General features: G+C 29.9%; 2 protein-coding genes across 7 annotated transcripts in view; one reads left to right on the top strand and one right to left on the bottom strand.

Annotated features, from left to right (window-relative positions):
• Positions 1-2,357: 2,357 nt before the first annotated feature.
• Magu (SPARC related modular calcium binding-like protein magu) overlaps positions 2,358-21,946 on the top strand; it is a 345,184-nt gene continuing 325,595 nt past the window's right edge. For all 6 annotated transcript variants that reach the window (XR_014437430.1, XR_014437429.1, XM_083092360.1 and 3 more), the window contains exon 1: positions 2,358-2,734. Coding sequence is in view for 4 of the 6 variants with exons in the window: in XM_083092360.1 (XP_082948486.1) it covers positions 2,651-2,734 (84 nt within the window). In the remaining 2 variants the exon portion in view is untranslated. The remainder of the gene's footprint in view (positions 2,735-21,946) is intronic.
• On the bottom strand, positions 15,063-15,995 carry LOC145966294 (uncharacterized). Its single transcript, XM_083090291.1, is given in 1 exon segment — positions 15,063-15,995. A coding segment is annotated over 1 exon segment (933 nt).

Raw genomic sequence — 21,946 nt, 5'->3', positions numbered from 1 at the left:
GGGTGCCATAAGATGATATCATTGGTTTGACACTGAAGAGTCATTTGAAGGTCACGTAAAGGTCACTTCAATTTTTTTAAATGGAACACCCTATATATTTTTGCACATACTTGTAGCTCATCTCGAGAGCTTTCCAAAACACTATAATTAAGTACCTTTTCGTTAAGTACTTTTTGAGTTATGAGGCTTGAAATAATTTCTTAATTTTACATAAACCGTAAAATATCTTGTAAAATATTCATTTTTCGATTATCTTACCTTAATACTTTTACGTACAAAATAATGAGAGGAATCAATTGGTGTAAAGAAAACACATAGTTGTTTTGAAGAAAAAATATGGAATTGTTAATTGCAAATTACATATTTTTTCTTTAAAACAACTATGTGTTTTCTTTACACCAATTGATTCCTCTCATTATTTTGTACGTAAAAGTATTAAAGTAAGATAATCGAAAAATGAATATTTTACAAGATATTTTACGGTTTATGTAAAATTAAGAAATTATTTCAAGCCTCATAACTCAAAAAGTACTTAACGAAAAGGTACTTAATTATAGTGTTTTGGAAAGCTCTCGAGATAAGCTATAAGAGTGTGCAAAAATATATAGGGTGTTCTATTTAAAAAAATTGAAGTGACCTTCACGTGACCTTCAAATGACTCTTCAGTGTCAAACCAATGATATCATCTTATGGCCCCCTCGAAACCATAAAACTTTTGTCTGAAACATTTTTTTCTAAAATGCTTTGTTTCCGAAATAATTGCGTGCGTTAATTAAAATGGCTCACCCTGTATATTTCTTAAATAAAAAAAATAAAAAAAATAATTTAAAAAGTAATTTAAAAAATATAAAAAATTATATTTAATTAAAAAAAATAAAAAATATATAAAATATATAAAATATAAAATATATAATAAAGAAATATATTTAATTTTCGAAATATATTAATTTTAATTGAAGATTATAGTTTATATTATATATATGATTTATTTTTTAATTTAAATTCATATATTTATTTTTACTTACTTTTATTTATATGCAAAAATTTTATTATAATTACAATAAATTTTAATATAATTACATATAAATAATAATATAAATAGATCTCATTATTTATTATTATATGTATTATAATTTAATATATAATTATATAAATTTATATATATATATATATATATATATATATATAATATACATATATATATAAAATTATGTCGGGGTGTCTCAGCTAAAGGAGGCCAAATATCTCCTTTATTTTTCATAATACAAAAAATGTTCGTGGTACAATTTAAATGGCTTAAATAGAGAAATACAATAAAAAACAAATTTTTTTAATCATTTCAAATCATTTTTTATGTGCTTTTTCAAGGTTATTGGTATTTTTTATCTGGAAAGCGTGTAATTTTTTCTATTGCATATTGTAGCGGATGAAAAAATGCATGTTGTTCATCGTATTTCTCTATTTAAGCCATTCAAATTGTGTCACGAACAGTTTTCGTATCATGAAAAATAAAGGAGATATTTAGGTGGCCTAAAGACACCCTGTATATTATATATATATATATATATATATATATATATATATATATATGATTTTATATACAATCACTAGTTCGTTTGTTTACCGCTACGCGACTTCTATCTCGTATTTTAAGTTTAATCATGAGAATTATATAAAGCAAAGGGATTACAAATGATTAAAAATATTTTGCTTCAAGTTAATTTCTGATACAATCTCATTGGAGCAACTTCATATGTTAAATTGATTTTATAAATCATATAAATAAATGTCCGGCAAATAAATGACAATGATCCGTTCATCATCTACTTAAGATGTAAAATTCAATATAAATATAAATAAAATTTTTAATTTTATATAAAATAGATAGGTAAATTATATTATTATTGCATTATGTGAGGCCAAATGTTTTATATATCATAAAGGATGCATAATGTGATCTAATTATATATAATCAAAAATAATTTTATCTACATATATACGCGATTAGATCAGGTCAAAATCCATACATAATTATGTTAATATGTATATTATGTTAATATGTATATAATTAGATATAAACTTTTTTTCCCAGTTACATATGTGTGTGTGTATGTGTGTGTGTGTGTGTGTGTTGTGTCGATATAAAAGTATCATTTGAAATATTAATTTATCATAAACAAACTTTCGATATTTTAAATATTAAAGAAATATCGTGAGATTTTTACCTTTGATAGGGATAAAGGATCATATCGTTGAAGGAAAAACATAGTAGTGAAATGTTGGAATGCTACAAATATCGGGCGGTTGCTCCGAGAGAGGCCAAGCAAGTGGCAAGTGCCAGTTGCTCGGCAGCACTCGTTACGGTTAGTCACGGAACGCTTGCTCTGTCTCTTAAAAGGATCTTCTTCGGCCATCTAACCTTTTAGTCATTCTGATTATCTAGAGAACTCAGTAGATTATTAATTAGAATTACTTTTAGCAAACTGAGGAGTTTCAGATTAAAAAGACAAGTAAACAGGGAAACACTGTACGTTGAGACATAGGAATATAGTGAGTGTATGTGAATAGTGTCGTGTATGGGCGTGTTTTTCAGTCAAGTATCTTCGGTCTTTGATTATTCTGAAAACATATTGAAAAGATTCTGGTGAATATGACGTTACCGACGATACGCATCACTATATTCTTGTTATTCATCGTTGATCTTCATGCAACTAATACTGTGATTTCAGCTAAGGTATTTAAAATTTTTTGTTTATTTATAAATTGATTCGATCCTGTCTTTTATGATTTTATGTAAATATGAGATTTTTATGTTTATTTTATATATATCTAATGTATTACAAACGAACAAATTAAGTTTACAGTTGATCACATTTAATATTAGGCATACGATTTAAATGTTTGCTATTAGATCATATATATTTGAATATTGTATTTTTAATTTGTTTATTCTCTCAAATTATTATGTTTTTATTTATAATAAGAATTTAAAATTCTTAAATTGTTATAATCTTGAATTGATATTTTCTATTCTTATAACTTTCACTTTCTTTCCCTTTTCTTCTTTAAATTTTAAAGCAAAATAAAATAAAAATTATTTGATTCATTTATATAATAAATCTTTTGTTATTGTCATTGTTCAGAATTTCTATTTGAAGAAATATATAATAGAGTTAGGTACGTTTTTAAATCATGAATAATTTAATTCTTTAATTAGATAATTAATTATTTTTAATATTATTTTTATAAATATTGTACATTCAAATTACTAAAATTTTTAAATAATAGCTTTAAACGTTGTGGTTTTATACTTTCAACGTTCTGAATTATTAGTTCTTCAATATTTGTTTTAAAGTTTTTCGAATTGTCATTTTTATATTTACGAATTCATAGAGATGTTTGCTTATTTATTGTTACATATGTGGATATTTATATCTTAATTATTTGATCTTGAAATATATATACTTATATTTTTGTCCTTTAAATTGCTGAGTATTTTTTATATTTGGATTTGAATTATCAGAGGAATTTTTTTATTAATACATGTATTCTTGATGCATTTTTGATGAAAAATTTTTGATAAAAAATCTGAGGAATTATTGAATTAATAATTTTTGTGTATAGATTATCTTACTTTTTAAGAAAAATAACTATATTTAAAATAATATACTAACAAATTTTAAATTGTAAAATTATATAAATCTTATATAAATCTTTATAAATTTAATTTTTAAAAAATTTTAAAAGAAATTTAAATATTTTAATTGTTAAAAATAAATAAAAAACTTTATTCTCTAAGGAATACAAAATTTTAATTAGAAGATAAAAATGTGCAAGATTGATGTATGTGAAGATGTATTTAAAATTGTATTATTTTAAGAATTTTAAACATAAATAATTTCCGGAAAAATAAACAAATATATATATAATAATTAGAGATTTGGCTCAAATAATCAAAAAATTAAAAAGAAAATGGCATAAGAGCCAACGCGCGGTAGTTGGAGCGCAGAGAAGTAACAACACTTCTTTCTTTTTTCAATATCAGTTTATTAGAAAATTCATATTACAACAATTCGCTTTTTGTTGTTGTAATATGAGCTTTTTAATAAACTAATATTGAAAAAAGAAAGAAGTGTTGTTGCTTCTCTGCGCTCCAAGTACCGCACGTTGGCTCTTATGTCATTTTCTTTCTAATTTTTTAAATATATAACTTTAATACAGAGTGTTCTATTTTGAGTGATACAGTCGATTTTAATGATTCTTTCTAGGATTCAAAAGATTGTGTAAAATTTGAATCGTAAATGAATTTTTATGTTATTCTGTTTGCGATAATGTAAATAAAAATATTAAAAATATTCAACAAGTACATATATATACATACTGATTAACAAATGTAGTAAAAATTGGCAAATCAGTGTTATTATTATTTTCAATACTTGTATGTTTGTATACAGAGTGCGTCGCCTCACATCCTGCTTATGTGGATATTATTATCAATAGTTATAAATTACTGCAAGGCATTGAAAGTGTTTTTTAAGTTGTCAGAATTGTAAGAAAAATAATTATAATAAAATTTTGTGTAAACGAAGGGAAAAAGGAATTAAAAAATATATTTATTTTAATTCGAAATTTACTTTAATTCACAAAACTAACGTTGTTTCACTAAACAAGTTTTAAGTTTAATAGCTACATTTAAATAAAGAATTTCACGGAAAGAATTATGTAGAAAAATGACGAATCCAGAGAAATAAACGCATAAGCACATCTGTAAATGATATATACAATGTGAAAACAAAAACTTTGAAAGAAAATGGACTGACTCTTTTCAAGATTCAGCTTAAAATCTCAATGTTTCTTTGATTGCTTGAAAAACATTATTTTCATCTGTCATTATATACAGCTTTTAACTAACTAAATTTACTAATTTATTATATATAGCTTTTAACTAACTCTTAACTACTTAACATTTAAATAATTATTGATTACACAAGGAAATATATAAAAAAAACACACTTTGTTACAAATATAGTGATATTGGTAATTAAAAATATACTAACAGTGCTGATTTATATACAGGGTGGGGCATTTTAATCGCTCCAGGCGGATATCTGGAAAACTAAGAGAGATACAGAAAAATGTTTCATACAAAAGTTGTATGGTTTAAAGGGAGACATAAGATGGTATTACTGATTTGACCTTGGATAGTCATTTGAAGGTCACGTGAAGGTCACCGTCAATTTCTTAAATGGAACTCCCTATTTTTTATTACATATTCTTGTAGCTTATCTCGAGGGCTTTCCAAAACACTATAATAAAATATTTTTCTCTCAAGTACTTTTTGAGTTATAAGGCTTGAAATCATTTCTTAATTTTACATAAACCGTAAAATATCTTGTAAAATATTCATTTTTTGATTATCTTACCTTAATACTTTTCTCGAGAGCTTTCCAAAACACTATAATTAAGTTAGTTTTCATTAAGTACTTTTCGAGTTATGAGGCTTGAAATAATTTCTTAATTTTACATAAACCATAAAATATTTAGTAAAATATTCAGTTTTCGATTATCTTACCTTAATACTTTTATGTACAAAATAATGAGAGGAATCAATTGGTGTTAAGAAAACACATAGTTGTTTCGAAGAAAAAATATGTAATTGTTAATTGCAAATTACATATTTCTTCTCCGAAACAATTATGTGTTTTCTGTACACCAATTGATTCTTCTTATTATTTTGTACATAAAAGTATTAAGGTAAGATAATCGAAAACTGAATATTTTACTAAATATTTTATGGTTTATGTAAAATTAAGAAATTATTTCAAGCCTCATAACTCGAAAAGTACTTAATGAAAACTAACTTAATTATAGTGTTTTGGAAAGCTCTCGAGATAAGCTGTAAGAATAAGTAATAAAAAATAGGGAGTTCTATTTAAAAAATCCAAAGTGACCTTGCCCTGACCTTGACAACGCCACCCAAGGTCAAATCAATGGTACCATCTTATGTCCCCCTTCAAGCCATACAACTAATATCTGAAACATTTTTCGATTTAATGCAGTGTTTCTGAGATATTCGCGTGTATTGATTAAAATGGTCTACCCTGTATATATATGTATGTATGTATGTATGTATGTATGTATGTATATATATATGTATGTATGTACGTATGTACGCATATATGTGTGTGTGTACACACACACACACGCACACACGCACACGCACGCACGCACGCACGCACGCACGCACGCACGCACGCACGCACGCACGCACGCACGCACGCACGCGCGCGCGCACACACACACACACACCCGTACACACGTACATACGTACATATGTACGTACATACATACATACATACATACATTGTGCGTGCGTGCGCGCGCGTGTGTGTGGACATATATGTATACTATTTTTATTATATTTACTGAGTAGTATAGTCAATCTACATACATATTTTTAGAATAGTTCCGAATTTTTTAGAATTGTAAAGGACAAATGTAAGTATAGTATAAAAAATTTTTTATGCTCCGCTTTTGTTTGATAAAAATCTTTTTCGATAAAAATCCAATATCTGTAATAGAATACATACTATAAATACAAACACTATTAAAAAATAAATGTACTCAGTAGCATTAACAATATTATAGAAATAACATATTATTATCTGCATTAATATTATACCAATTAATATAATGTGTAAACAGAATATTAAATACTTGAATTATAAGTAATTCATAAAATTAATTATTTTTTTATAACTTTTAATTTGACATTTAAAAAATAAAATTTATAAAATATGACATAAAAGTATAATATACTATAAAAAATATACTATAATATAAAAAGATAATATACTATGAAAGCGAAGCGTGGCACAGTAGGCAGCGCACTAGCCTATAAAGCCAAAAGTCCCGGGTTCGATTCCCGGTAGAACCGAAAAATTGTATACGTTCGCTCCTCTCTCGGAAGGAAGCGGCAACCCACCAAGAAATCTTGCCATGAAAACCTCTCTAATCTAGCCGTTCGGAACCGGCATTAAACTGTAGGTCCCATATACGTGTGATAATCTGGTGCGCAACACAAGTATATGAAAGAGAGGTCACCACGTTCGGAATCGAACGTTAGGACTGAGAAGAAGAAGATACTATGAAAAGTGAAAATAATATAATAAAATATGAAATTTAAAACAATAAAACTCTATTGTTTTTCCATCTAATTTTACTTTCGGTTGACGATAGCCGGCAACATGAAAAAAAAAGTTTAGAAAAGTTAATTTGCTTTAGATGATCGTGATCATTCATGTTTACTGTTTTCAGGAGAAACAAACAATCATAATAATTACATTAAGTTTCAAATTTTTTGAACAAAGTTTAATAATAGGAAATAAAAAGTTTATAAAAAATTAAAATAAAAATTAATTCAAAATAATAACAATTCTTAAATTGTCATGTAAATAAAATTGTCAAGTAGAATCAAGGGGAACAGTAATTGGAGAGCAAGGAAAGAGAGAAAACATCTTCTTTTTTTCTTTATTTCTTGATATATTTCAAGATATTCGTTTTAGTTAACATATATACATCAAACACGAATTTTTCAAATCATTTTTTGATCCCTCTTCAGCATGATTTTAATATTAATATTAGAAAATATAAAAATAATAATACATAAACTTATACTAATTATTTCGCAATTAACATGTAAAACCAAAAAAAGAGACTATAATGCTGCATTTCGCAGTAATTTGGTAAGCACATTCTCTCGAACAGTTCTAATCATTATACCAATTCATACCCCAACATGATAAATCTCGATACGTCCGTATGTCCTAGTAAAAAATAGAGATATCGAGAACATTAAGCGAAAATCAAATTCAAGAGATAGTCAGAAGAAGGAACGAAGGAAGAAAGAACTCACCAGAATCGCGTTTAATTTGCATAAATTAATTGGTAATAGTTTGAAATGCCGCTGTGTATATGTGCATCCTATAGTGACTTGAAACATGATATTTTATATATATGTAGATAATTTCTTTATATAACCTAAATAACTATTTATAAAAATGCAGACAAACAAATATGTAAATTTCTAACTACGTTAATTTCTACTTACGTTGTCTTAATTATGATCTTAATTATGACAAATATACAAATTTTTATGTAGCCACAATTATGGCTTATTTCAATAATTATTACGAAAATGATAAAGAATTTTTCTGTTCAGTTTACTGCGTTCTATCTTCTTACGAACGTTCATCTAATTTTTCAAATATTCTGTATATATATATATATATATATATATATATATATATATATACACAGGGTATTTGATAAAAATTAACGTTCATAACAAGATAGAGTAGTAAATTGACCAGAAAAATTCCTTACCATTTTGCAATTTTTACCATAATTATTGAAATAATAATTAAAAAGATTTTGCGAATGGGCGCGCTTTTCGTACGGCTGTAAGATTGTAAGATGTGTGATTCTAGGTGTGCCACAGTGAGTGTCACATGGCAATGAAAAATTTGGTAATACGTAATCCACGTAATAAGCATATATTGCTAGTCTCCGTAAGCCGTAGAGCCGTCACCGATGAAGTGAGACAGAAAAAGATATTTTGATGTGCGTAAGGTGTTATGCACAGGCGGTTAAATATGAAGCAGAATTACAACCGTTGTGGACATAAGAGTACAACATGTAAATAAAAATTATAAACTATATTCATTTACAAATGTTTTTCTATGATGTTCATAAAAATATTCAATAAGAAAATAATTAATAATAATAATAATAAAAAAGATAAAATATAAATAAATAATAATTTAAAAAATAATAAAAAAGATAAATAATATTTACTGAATATAAAATTAAATGCAAAAATTGAACTCTATAAAAATATATTTCTTTATAAGAATATGACGCAGACATTAACTATAGATATAGCCAACAATAAGAAAATAAAAAATAATAAAGTTATGAAATATAAATTATTATTATTAATTTTATTAATGAAATCATTAAAAATAGAATACAAAAATATGAATGACAGTAAATTTTACAATAATAGTCATTAGAATAACTATTATTATTGAATAATATTAGCTTAATATATTTCGTTCTGATATAAGTCTTTTTAACAGTCATTTTATTTGAGTTGTAAAATAATCTAGTGTTTAGATAAAATTTTAATCCTCTTACATAATTAGCTTCTGTGTGATTATCTAAAATATTCCGTTAACGTTCATGTCTTTATTGTCAAATATAATATTTATTTCACAATATATATAGTTTATTAATGTGCATATTATATATTTGATTTTAATTATTCATTACTATATTCTCATATTACTTTTTCTGAAATTTTCCAAATGTTGCATATATCCATAGGCAGTATTATAAAAGGACCTTTATTTTTTATTTTAATCAAAAGTGTTTAGTATTGTTTGATATCATATATTATATATATATATATATATATATATGTGTGTATATATATAATATGATATCAAACAATACTAAACACTTTTGATTAAAATAAAAAATAAAGGTCCTTTTATAATACTGCCTATGGATATATGCAACATTTGGAAAATTTCAGAAAAAGTAATATGAGAATATAGTAATGAATAATTAAAATCAAATATATAATATGCACATTAATAAACTATATATATTGTGAAATAAATATCCTCTGAAACATGAAGCGGCGCGCTCCACTCACTGTTCATCGCGTGCCTAGAATCAAGTTACAATGGGCCGAATCTCACCACCGCGCGCTTATACTCGCACGAATTGCCGAAAATTCTAATACACAAATGTTGAGCTACGATAGTTTTTGAGTTCTAAGGGGTCAAAGTTTGCCAATAATACCGTGTAAAATTCGCATACTCAGGTTCGTAACTACATTTACACATGTACCGATCTGTCATCTGTTATTGATATTTTTCATGTCAGGTGATATTGATTTTTGCAGCTGATTTCATTTTTTTAATTTTATTTTATAATGATAATAGATAGTAAATTAATTTTTACAAAAATTTCTTTGATTAAAAAGAATTGTGTGTCATTTTTCAAATATGTTAAAACATTAGATTTCATAATTTTGTTTAAATGTAATAATTAAACAATTATTTAAAGTAAAGTTTTATTTAAAAAGGAATTAAACGTTTTCTATATATTATTTATAATCTGTTAATACTAATTAATCACCATAATATCCCACACGGAAAAATTTATCTAATAGATATCTAATAAATGTCTAAATGTCTATATGAGATCCATATCCTCTATAGATAACTAGTAGATGTATATATATCATCCACATATCTACATACACTAATTGTAAGTACTCTACCAAAGATATCCATTAGATATACACATGTTATCCACATATCTACATTCACACACAAAAAATACGGGCCACTAAATTTCAGCACAATTTTTTAACATCTTTCAATAACAATAAATTAGCAAAAAATCATCGTATTAAGAAACAAAACTCAAATTAAAGCTTGAACATTTCTTTTAAAAAGCAAAAAACACAAATTTGAGTTACAAAAAATATTTTACAAAATGACGGACGTTGAAGATACACATACATACATATATGCATATGCAGGGTGTCTTTAATTTAAATGTCGAAACTTTGAGAGTGTATAGAGGATCGATATACTAAGAAAGAAAAGTTTTCTAAAGATGTGATCATTTTTACTTCGTTTTGTAGAAAATCGCAAAAAAGATAAATTTTCACTAGAAACATAAAACAATATTAAAATATTAGGTTTATCGAAAAGTATCATAAGAAATAAAAGTTGTAGAGCATGGAATTAAGAGAAGATTAGTCCCCAATCAATCACCCAATCTACACTCATGGATTTCTTCGTATGGAAAGTTCTGAAATATGAAGTTTATTCGATGTCTATCGACTCAAAAGAGCAGTTGAGAGACTGACTTGTGCCTGCAGTGCATTGAATATTATCATTACAATGTGTAGCTGCAATATAAACTGTGAGTGATATATAGCTTGCATTGCTGCGAAAGGTCAATAATACTTTCATTAAGAAAGTAATATATAAATGAATTAAATGTAAATAAATAAGTTATAAATAAGTGAAAAATTGAAAACTTTTTAATTTTTTTATGACTTTCTCTAAAATGAACAAATGAACAAATCTCTAAATGACTTTATTTCTTATTGTTAATTTATCAGTTCCTCACTTTCAATGTTTCGACATTTAAATTGGAGATATCTTATATATATTTGTATTATTTATAACAGAGATGAGAATTAGTGCAACTTTCGACTCGATTTTCGTGATTGACGCCCACTGTCTCCCTTGATTCGCATGTTAGCAACAAGTCGCCGGACGTACGTAACTAAGGCGCGCGATATTTAGTCTCAAGAGCGTCTATATTAGATGTGCAATAGAATCATATTCCCCCAGATATTGCATTTCTTCGTCTTTCATTAAAATTTTAAAGAAAATGTTTTATATGTTAGTATTAATTAAAACTATCTTTTTCGTATCATTAATTAATTAATTTATATATTTTGTAACAATTAAAAGGTTCTTGTAACACTTTAAAGCTTTTGATCTTTGTCTTCCTTTTCATGATTGCAGTTATCGAATGGTATAATCAAGTGACAGTGTATAATACAGAAAATGATTTTAATCATTAATAAAATATAAAATATTTTTTTTAAATTAGAAAGAAAAATTAATATGTTTTTCTGAAAGTATAATCTTATTGCATTTATGATATTTAAAAGAATACCTTGTATTGTATTTGTGATATATACGTTCCTGTGAACATCATGCGTCTTAGTTACATACATGTCCGGTGATATGATTGTTAACATGCGAGCGACAAGGAGATGTGGATGTCATCATGAAAATTAGGTCAAAAGTTGCAAATAATTCTGATCTATTCAGCAACATTCAGAGAGAGAGAGAGAGAGAGAGATTGATTGATTGATTGATTGACCTTTATTAGCTTTCTCAGCTATTTGTAGTATACAATTTTAAATTACATTAAATAACATTAAATAATATATATTCCTTTAACATTCGCTTAAATGGTTCGATCCTATCACAATGTTTCATTTTGGCTGGTAAATCATTATATAATTTCACTCCTTCATAAAACATACTTTTTTGCGCACTTCTTGTTCTGCGAAATTGTATTGCAATATCTCCGGCCTGTCGCGTTTGTCTTTCACTTACACTTCCTACAATTTCTAGTCTATTTCGTAGCTGCTCTGTCAGCAAATTCCTTACAATCTTAAAAATAAATAAACATACATTATAATATAGCCTCTGTCTTACGGACATGAACTGCAACGCTTGCAGCATATGTTCCACTTTGGTATACCTATCACACTGTAATATAACCCTCATTGCCCGATTTTGCACTACTTGCAATTTATCCAGCTGTGTTTCTCCCATATCCATTAACAACGTTGCAATATTCGAAGTGAGGTGCTATGTGATTGCCTTATATACAATATATCTAGTATATGCCGATATACAATTTCTTATTCTATTTAAAAAACTCGTCTTCTTTCCTATCTTTTTTAACATATAGTCACAATGATCTTTAAATCGAAGTTTATCATCAATAATTATTCCTAGGTATTTCATTATCTCTATTCGTTCTATCTCAGTTCCGTCCAAGCATTTCAATACAATATTTCCTTTCAGTTCCTTTCTTACACTCCTATCATATATTTCGTTTTTCCTGCATTCATTTTCAATTTATTTATATTCATCCATTTTTCTACCATATTAAATGCCATATTCATTTCTGACTCACTACTTTCACCAGCTACATATATTAATGTATCATCCGCAAACATTTTTATACTACATCCTTCAGGGCAAATTTTAATTATATCATTAATATATACAATAAATAACAAGAGTCCTAGTACAGATCCTTGCGGCACTCCATATTCAGTGGCAATTAATTTAGACCATTTATCGTTGAAACGAACCTGCTGCGTTCTATTATTTAAGTATGATTTTAACCATTCTAAAACCATCCCTTTAATTTCATATTGATATAATTTTTCTATTAATCTTTCTCTATCTATTGTTTCGAAAGCTCGCTTAAGATCCATAAATATTACTCCAACCATTTTTCCTTCGCTAACTATTAATTTCTATTCAACAACAGTTTGGATTGCCGTTTCACACGAATACTGTTTTCTAAAACCTGATTGGTGTTCTGTTATAATACTATAAGATTCCAGATACATTTCAATTTGCTTCTTTACCATTAATTCTAACACTTTCTCATATATTGGTAGCATATTAATAGGTCTATATTCACTTGCTTTTTTAGCTTTTTCTATTTTTGGAATCGGTATTATCGTCGATGTTTTCCAACTCTCTGGACAGCAACCTTCCCTTAAAGAATTATTTATTACTTCAACAAACTCTTCTTTTATTACATTAAACGTTGATTTTAATACATCGCTAGTTATTCCTTCTTCCGTCCCTTTCTTTTTTGGTAATCTCATAACAATTTCCTCTAAATCCTCTACATTAATCATCTCAAAGTTTTCTACAATTCCTGTATTTTCAATAATATAAACAATTCTTCTACCCGTATCTCTAGACTTATCAATATTTATAGATTTCACTATGTTGTTACTAATACTTTGTACGTAATATATGTTGAGTTTATCAGCTATATTACATCCGTTAATGTCGTCTATTATCTCAAAATCTATATTATCTATATCTTTTGTACCCCTTGATTCACCTCTAATTAATTCTTTCAACGTTTTCCACATTTTCGTAGGGTTTTCTTTATTACTATCTATCATATCTTCATAGTATTCCTTCTTCTTTTCCCTGATTAATTTAACTACCGCAATTCTTTCAGTTTCAAATTGCAACCAATTCTGTTCCATATTGTCGTACACTGCCTTATTATACGCTTCATCCCTTTTATTTGCTGCTTCTCTTATATCATCTGAAAACCATTGTTTCCCTCCACAAACTTTTGGAATTCTAAACTTTTTCTTAGGTGCTATAATGTGCAGTACCTCTACTATGCTATCAAAAAATTTTTTCGCTCTCCTATTTACTTCCAAATCTTGACCTTCCCCCATTCTGTTTTCCACTAGACTACTAAATTCATCTATACTAAATTTACTATAGTCTCTGGCATTAAATTCTCTATACTTACTTTTAATTTTATTTATTAAATATAAAACGATTTTTAGCCACGCATGATCTGTTATTTTCATGAATTACCTGTAATTGCACTTTATTATTAGCAAAAAGTAGATCAATTGTTTGACTATCCTTTGTGACTCTCGTCGGTTTATTAACATACTGTTTCATACCTAGACTCAACATTAGGTTTTGCAATTTCTTTGTATAGAACGAGTTTACCATAAAGTCTATATTAAAATCTCCTAATATCATACAATCTTCCTTTGTTGTTAGTTCCTCTACTGTATCCTCTAAAAATTTAACAAAATCAGCGTCTGATGCACTCGGTAAGTGATACACTACCATTATCGTACCTTTATACATTTTTTCTTTTATTTCTATTGCAACACACCAGTAATTCGAAATTATTTTTTTCGTCAGTAATATTTCATACTTAACATCGCATCTTACATATAAAATTGCTCCTCCTGTATTTCTATTTTCTGCATCGCATCTAATTATATTATAACCTGGAATATTCACCTCACTATCTTCAATTTCAGCAATCTCGTTTCAGATAATGCTACAATTGCAGGATTCAATCTCTTCATAATCTGATGCTGTATCTCATCTTTATGCGCTAACAGACTTTGCGCATTTGTATATAATATTAATTCTTCTTTCTTCTGTGATTGCTATTTCGTATCCTCCCAGCCGGCTCTCCTTTTCTCTTCCTGTATCGCCCTCCTGAATGTTGGACATTGCGGATCAAGCGCATCGTGCTCATCACTTATCTCCAAGTTGTATGCTTAAATTTTAAACATACAGTTTACGCATCTCTTCTTGGTTTCCCTGCATTCAAATGCTTTATGTTTCCCGGCACATTTGTGGCAAGTTTCATCTCGAGTACAATTTTTCAATATGAAAATAACCCCAGCATTTAAAACATTTTTTAACACTAATATGATTAAACACAGGGCACTTATTCCATCCTACACTTAGTTTTCCTTTACTCAATATTAATTCATATGTTTTTTTATCTGTTTCAATTATTACAGAACCTCTTTCCTTTCCTCTTTTTCGGGATTTACTATCATCATTTTTCTTCTCTTTAATCATTCTCTTCACAATTCTCATTTGAAATCCTTCATTCGCCGCCATTTTATTTTGCTTTTTAATTGTATCTATTAAATTATCATCATTCAATTTTATTTCCTCTTCACTAATATTGACAATCTTTATCTTCGGTTTTATTTGCGATGACTCCGTAACCTTGAAATTCTCACCCAACTTGGCTTGTACTGTAGTCTTTAATTTTTCTATCTCCTCTTCTGTCTCACAACCCAGAATAACTGTTCCTTTGCTTCCTTTTCTTAACTTTGTTATTCCCACAGCCGTGTTCTTGATATCTACTTTTTCTTTTATCATTTTTTTTGTAGCTTCACTTTCCTGTTACATCTTAGGCTTAATAATTATAATATTTTCATTTTTCTTCTCTTTCATTGCTTCACTATAGCTTCTTTGTGTTCTTTCAAGGGGAGCATTAGCGCCTCCTTGTATCATTCTTCTAAAATATTCCATCCACTCTCGTTTAATATTTCCCAATTCTTCTTGTACTACTTCCTTAAGCATCTTAACTTCTTTCTTGCATGCTACTTCATTTTTCATTTCTTTCACTGTTCTTACAATCCAATCTATTTTTACTTCAATACTCGAAGATTCACTTATACTTGTCGTTTTGCTTCCGCCTGGTATTGTAATCGATCCCGCAGATCCTGTTGAACCCAGTCTATCTCTGAAGCTTCCCGATGATAATGTTGTCTTCTTCATGTCTGCTTCCTTATCACTTTCAATCATAAATTTCTCAAACGGGCCTTGGCATGACACATATTCATAGTTTTTATCATAAATTTTATGTTTACTTACACATCCCGGATGATAAAAAAGTTTAACACATTTTTTACACGTCACTATTTGACTTTTTATTGCCTTCTTACATGCCGAGCATCGATATTCAACATATTCATCGTCCATACCAACCAAAATCGCTAATATCAGCGTGGCCGATCATTCACCTATATGTCCACCTTCCACACGTCAGCACTTTTGTCACCTTTAATGTCTACCTGTCGAGACTTCAATGTTCCGTCCCGAGAAGAAAAAAATACTTCGTACGCTCACCAAACTGCATATCCCGGTTAGATAACACTCATGGTTAATCTCCGCCTATGCAGCTAAGACTTGAACAACTTTTTATCACTCTCCCTATCTTTTTAACCATTTAATAATTAAAACTTACGGAGCGATGTTTGACACGTCCTCTCAATGGCAGAGAGAGAGAGAGAGAGAGAGAGAGAGAGAGAGAGAGAGAGAGAGAGAGAGAGAGAGAGAGAGAGAGAGAGAGAGAGAGAGAGAGAGAGAGAGAGAGAGAGTCATAACAATTTCCTATAAATCCTCTACATTAATCACCTCGAAGTTTTCTATAATCTCTATATTTTCAATAATATCAAATGACGCGGTAGCGTCGCGACGCCAAGTAGCTTGTCCGGAATTTCACATCAAGTAAACTTTCAGTTAAGATATTTCAGAAACTAAAGCCGTAATCAAAAGTCTAATGGCATTTTTATCATATAATATGAATACAAGCTTTCGATTGCGACCAGTTTGAATAAAATCGGTGCAGTCAATCCTGAGAAATGAAGATCGAATATCAGAATTGTTGCCACATTTTTCGTTTCTTTCCTCTTTTTTCAGGTTCAGACTCACGTACATATGCTCACACGCACACACGCAAAGCGAGTTTGTCCCTCAAGCGGCGTTCACACCGTGCATATATGATTATTGCTTCGATGTGCAAAATGCTTTAATCCTTTCGCTACGGCGATTCGCTGCGCCGTAGCGCCGCCATTAAACGGGTCCCCGTGGCAAAAGTGTATACATTGCGCGTGGACAGTCTTTGGCGTTCGGGTTTACGTCTTACACCTGAACAACGCCGCCTTGACATGCTTTTGAAAGAAAAGGGATTTTTCTTTAAAACAAGATAATAATTTCTACATAAACAATCATTGTTTTAAATAAAACATAATTAATATATATTATATAATATATTATTAATATATTATATAATATATATTAACATATATATAGCAATAATTTGACGTTCTTCTTTATTCTAAAGTTTGTAATATTTTATTAACTGACACTATTGTTCTATGATATTCAAAACTGAAACTTTATTCAAAAAATGGAAGACGAACAAATATCATATGTTTTATGAGAAAATTCCGGTATAATATAACGGTTTGAATTATATAGTTTATTCCTTCCATAAAATAATTTGCACGGAGGTCACAAGAGGCGCTACTATCCACAAACTAGTTCGCGAATACCGCCGGCTATAGCCGGCGCTCGTCTTTGCGAGTCACATCGTGGATGCCGGCTATAGCCGGCGTTCGTCTCCGCGGGCTACTTCGTGGATGCCGGCTATAGCCGGCTTTAGGAGCGAAAGGGTTAAGAGACAAAATCATATGTGTATGTGCGTGGGTAATTATCTAAAAGAACGGCAACCTCACCGATGACTTTGACCTTGACATATGTGGTCAAGGTCATGATCCTGAGTAACCTCGAAAAAATTTTATTTGGCGGTCTTTGTTTGTTAAAAAGTTGTGAGCAATTGAAGTTCACGCAAAGCAAGGTCCATTTCCAAGCAAAATTTAGTTTTAAATTAATTTAAAATTATTTTAAATACATTTAATACAATTTAAAAATATCACAAATGTATGTGTACACACACATACACACACACGCGCGGGGGGTGCAAGGGGGGCCTTCGGCCCCCCTCCCGCAACCACCCCGCCGGTAGTGGCATTGCAAAGAGTTCAATCACAATGGATATATGCTGTAAGTTGTAAAGCGAGATCCACCTTGCCTACCGGCGGGGTGATTGCGGTAGGGGGGGCCGAAGGCCCCCCTTGCACCCCCCGCGTGTGTGTGTGTGTGTGTACACATACATTTGTGATATTTTTTAGTTATATATTAAATTGTATTAAATTCTATATAAATTTAAATTGTTTACCTTTTTTTTTATTTACCTTTAATTTGCCTTTTTTTGCGTTTTTCTTTACGTTTATTCACGTTTATAACTTTTAACGCGACAAGAGGTCTATTATTGTACATGGTGTCCGAAAATTAAGTGAAATTCGTAAAACTTCTTTTGTTTAACTTTTTAATAAACAACGAGCGACTAAAATCTTTTGCATGTTACTCAGGACAGTGACCTTGATAACATATGTCAAGGTGAAGCTCATCGGAGGTGAGTCCCCTAATATCAACCTTTACCATCTTGGTAATATGCATGTTTTTACTATGTTTTTACTACAGAATTAAATTGTTAATAACTTCTTAATAAACAATGACCGCCAACTAAAACTTTTTGGAGGTTACTCAGGATCATGACCTTGACTACATATATCAAGGTCAAAGTCATCGGTGAGATTGCCGTTCTTCTAGATAATTACCACAATTTTCAAAACTCCTTCGGGGTTGAATTTAATAACTTAGAAACGGAGCCGTAAAAATACGGAACTTCTGCTGTTAAATAAAATAAAAAAAAAAAGTAATTTGTCGTATAGTAACAATTTTCAAAAACCACCCCTCATGAAAGCAAATTTCAAAAACCACCCTTTAAGGATGAAATCTAATATCTCGTAAACGGTGTACTACAAAAATATAAAACCTGTGCCATTAGGTAAGACTTGTGGAAAGACTAATTTACCGTATAATAACAATTTTTAAAAACCACCCCTTCAAGTACATTTATTAGTATTGTATAAAAACACAGATTTGTGACACTTAACAACAACCAAATGGACTGTGAATTTTGTAATATTCATCAAAAGGTAAATATTGTGAAATTTTTCTCATTTCTATTTAGACATAATATATTTTAACATATTATATATTAATCTTAATAAAGAGAATAGATAATTATTATTTTGTGGAAAGTCTAGAAGAGAGCGGGATGAAACAATTCACATATTTCCATAATTGAAATTTATTACAGGTATATAATTCGCAAACTTTGTAAAATTATGTATATTTGTAAATTTGTAAAATTATATGTATTATAATGTGACCCGAGCCAAGTTTTTGTAAGTCGTTTTGGTGTTAATTTTTTTAGTTCCGAAATTACTTGGCAAAGCTTATGATTAATTTCAAAATTAAATATTTCCTAATAATAAAAATGTGTAAATTATAATACGACTCGGCTCAAATTTTTATATATAAATTTTCTTAAGTCCTTTAGTTCCAGGTCTACTTAGTAAGACTTACAATCTTAAAAAAAGTCGATTAGTTTTTCTCTTTTAAATTCAAAATTGGCGATTAATGCAATCGATGTTATTGCAATAAATGTTAAATAGTTTTATGACTTACTATTTGTAATCTGCAATATAAAATCCGTAATATATTAGTGCTATTTCATATATTGTACAAATATTTATTTGGATTACACGTTGTTCGCGATTAAACGACAAATCTCGTTACTAATTTTAAATTCATATTATTTGCGCTCTTTCAACCTTCCTATCCCATCTAAGTCATAAGCCTCGTCGAACGAGTGTAATAACAACAACACACTCGAATCTTGTCATTCTATTTATATCCGGGGTCACGCGAGCAAGACATGAGAGAGCGAGGAACCGTAGGCAAACCAACGCTATTATCAGTTTTTCAAACGTAATCGCTTAATTCTCTCGAAGTCATGCTCAGTGAGTGAAAAAAAGGTCAGTCGAGACCTATTCATAGAACCGATCGGACAGCTTCCGACATCTCTCGCTTTCTCAGTTCTGTCAGGTCTGAGTCGAATCGCGACATTTCGGCGTCTTAGCGCTGCCGCCTTTGCGATCGTGCTTCGTAGCTAAGTGCATCTGTCTTTTCTCAGCTTCTTGAGCACAAGAATTTTGTATTCAATTTTGAACTAATGTCAAACTTTTTTTTTTGGTTTTGTTCTGTTAGTTGCTCGAGTGAGCACTGTGTCGTCTAGAGTTGAGGACCCTACCGAGTCTCGCGTGTAAGATCTTCGTCTCTCGCGTTGAAGATCTCCGTCTCTCGCGTTGAAGATATCCGTCGGTGGCGAGCAAGATCTCCAATAGCGACAACATTGGTACGGTCCGATACTTACTGAAAGCGTGAAACAAAATAAAATTGTCCTTTGAATTAAAGTAGAGTTGCGATTTTCTTTCATTTCCTGCAAGATCCGAGAATCACATATTTTAGCGCTTCGCGCTCAATCGTGGGTGAGTGCCGGCAACGGAAAAACGTTGTCGCGGTTGCCTCCCGAACACACGTAATAATGTATTTTCATATATCATACAAAGTATTGAACTTATTTTGACAATCTTTTTTATTTTATCGAGAATCTATAATACATAAATGCAAGATTGAATTTATGACAAATATTTCAAATTACAAATCCCTATCAATTGCTTCTATGTACTTGGCTAATTAATTATTGATAATGAATTATTGATTTCATATTTAGTTTCGATTTTTTTTTAGGAAAATTATATGTATTTTTTGAGGGAAAATTTTTATAAATTATTTTTAGGGATATTTTTTTATTAAACGTTATGTTGCATACAAGGTGGAATATTTTTTATGTAGGGGGAGTTCCCCTAGTAGCGGACACTTAAGGTTTTTCGTAGATAAAGGATCCCGCAGAAAACATATGGAAAATGGCTTTCGGTAAAATTGGCTGAAACTTTGCCATTTTGTACTTCAAGTAATGCTGATCAAAAGTTACCATTGTCACAAGTCAATCCTACGAGCCGTTTTCGTTCTGGAAAGGCTCAAAGTTCGATAATAATACCTATGATACATTCTCGCTTTCAGCGTTATCCAGGATCAACGACGTAGCGAGTATCTGATCCCTTTGTGTGTATGCGTGTGTGTGTGTGTGTGTATGTGGTGTGTGAGTGTGTGTGTGTATGTGGGTGGGTGGGTGGGAGGGCGGGTGGGTGTCAGCAGAGATAAGGACCCCACGGTTCGTCACTTCCGCGGTAGTTAAGGACTCCAAACCCTCTCTGCTGTGTGTGTGTGTGTGGGGGGGGGGGTGTATGGGTGTGCGTGGGTGCGTGCGTGCATGATATATAACATATTATGTGTATGTGTGTTAATTATTGCGTTTTTATCACATCTATTGATTAATAATGTCAACATTCCGAGGATCATCTGGAGGTTCTCGGTCTGCGGCATCCAATGTGATATTGAGCAACGACGTATCAGGATATTTGATGTTTCCCTGATGTCGTGCAAAACGTAGGTACCATAAGACGCTGGCAACGTGTGCGCATGTATCTACTTCATATGTCCAAGATAAGTTACTAAGGGATAATGATGAGGAATTTCAAATTGATCAACATATTAATGAGCCAGGTTTTCTAAGAATTAGATTGTATTCCAGATTTCGTAATGCAACAAGACATCAGATCTTCATTTTATATGAGATCGATAATAGGGATGAAAATGCTGCTGACAATGCTAATGATCCAATTAATGGGTATTATTGTACATGTCAATCTGGAGCTCGCACTTTAGGTACATGCGCACACGTTGCCAGCGTCTTATGGTACCTAGGTTTTGCACGATATCAGGGAAACATCAAATATCCTGATACGTCGTTGCTCAACATCACATTGGATGCCGCAGACCGAGAACCTCCAGATGATCCTCGGAATGTTGACATTATTAATCAATAGATGTGATAAAAACGCAATAATTAA

This window comes from Camponotus vicinus, unplaced genomic scaffold, assembly GCF_025532165.1.
Source record: "Camponotus vicinus isolate PSW18456_S1 unplaced genomic scaffold, iyCamVici1.0 SCAF_2, whole genome shotgun sequence".
NCBI classification, from domain to species: domain Eukaryota; kingdom Metazoa; phylum Arthropoda; class Insecta; order Hymenoptera; family Formicidae; genus Camponotus; species Camponotus vicinus.
Note: the sequence above shows the minus strand (reverse complement) of the source record. Positions and strands in the feature narration are given on the sequence as shown.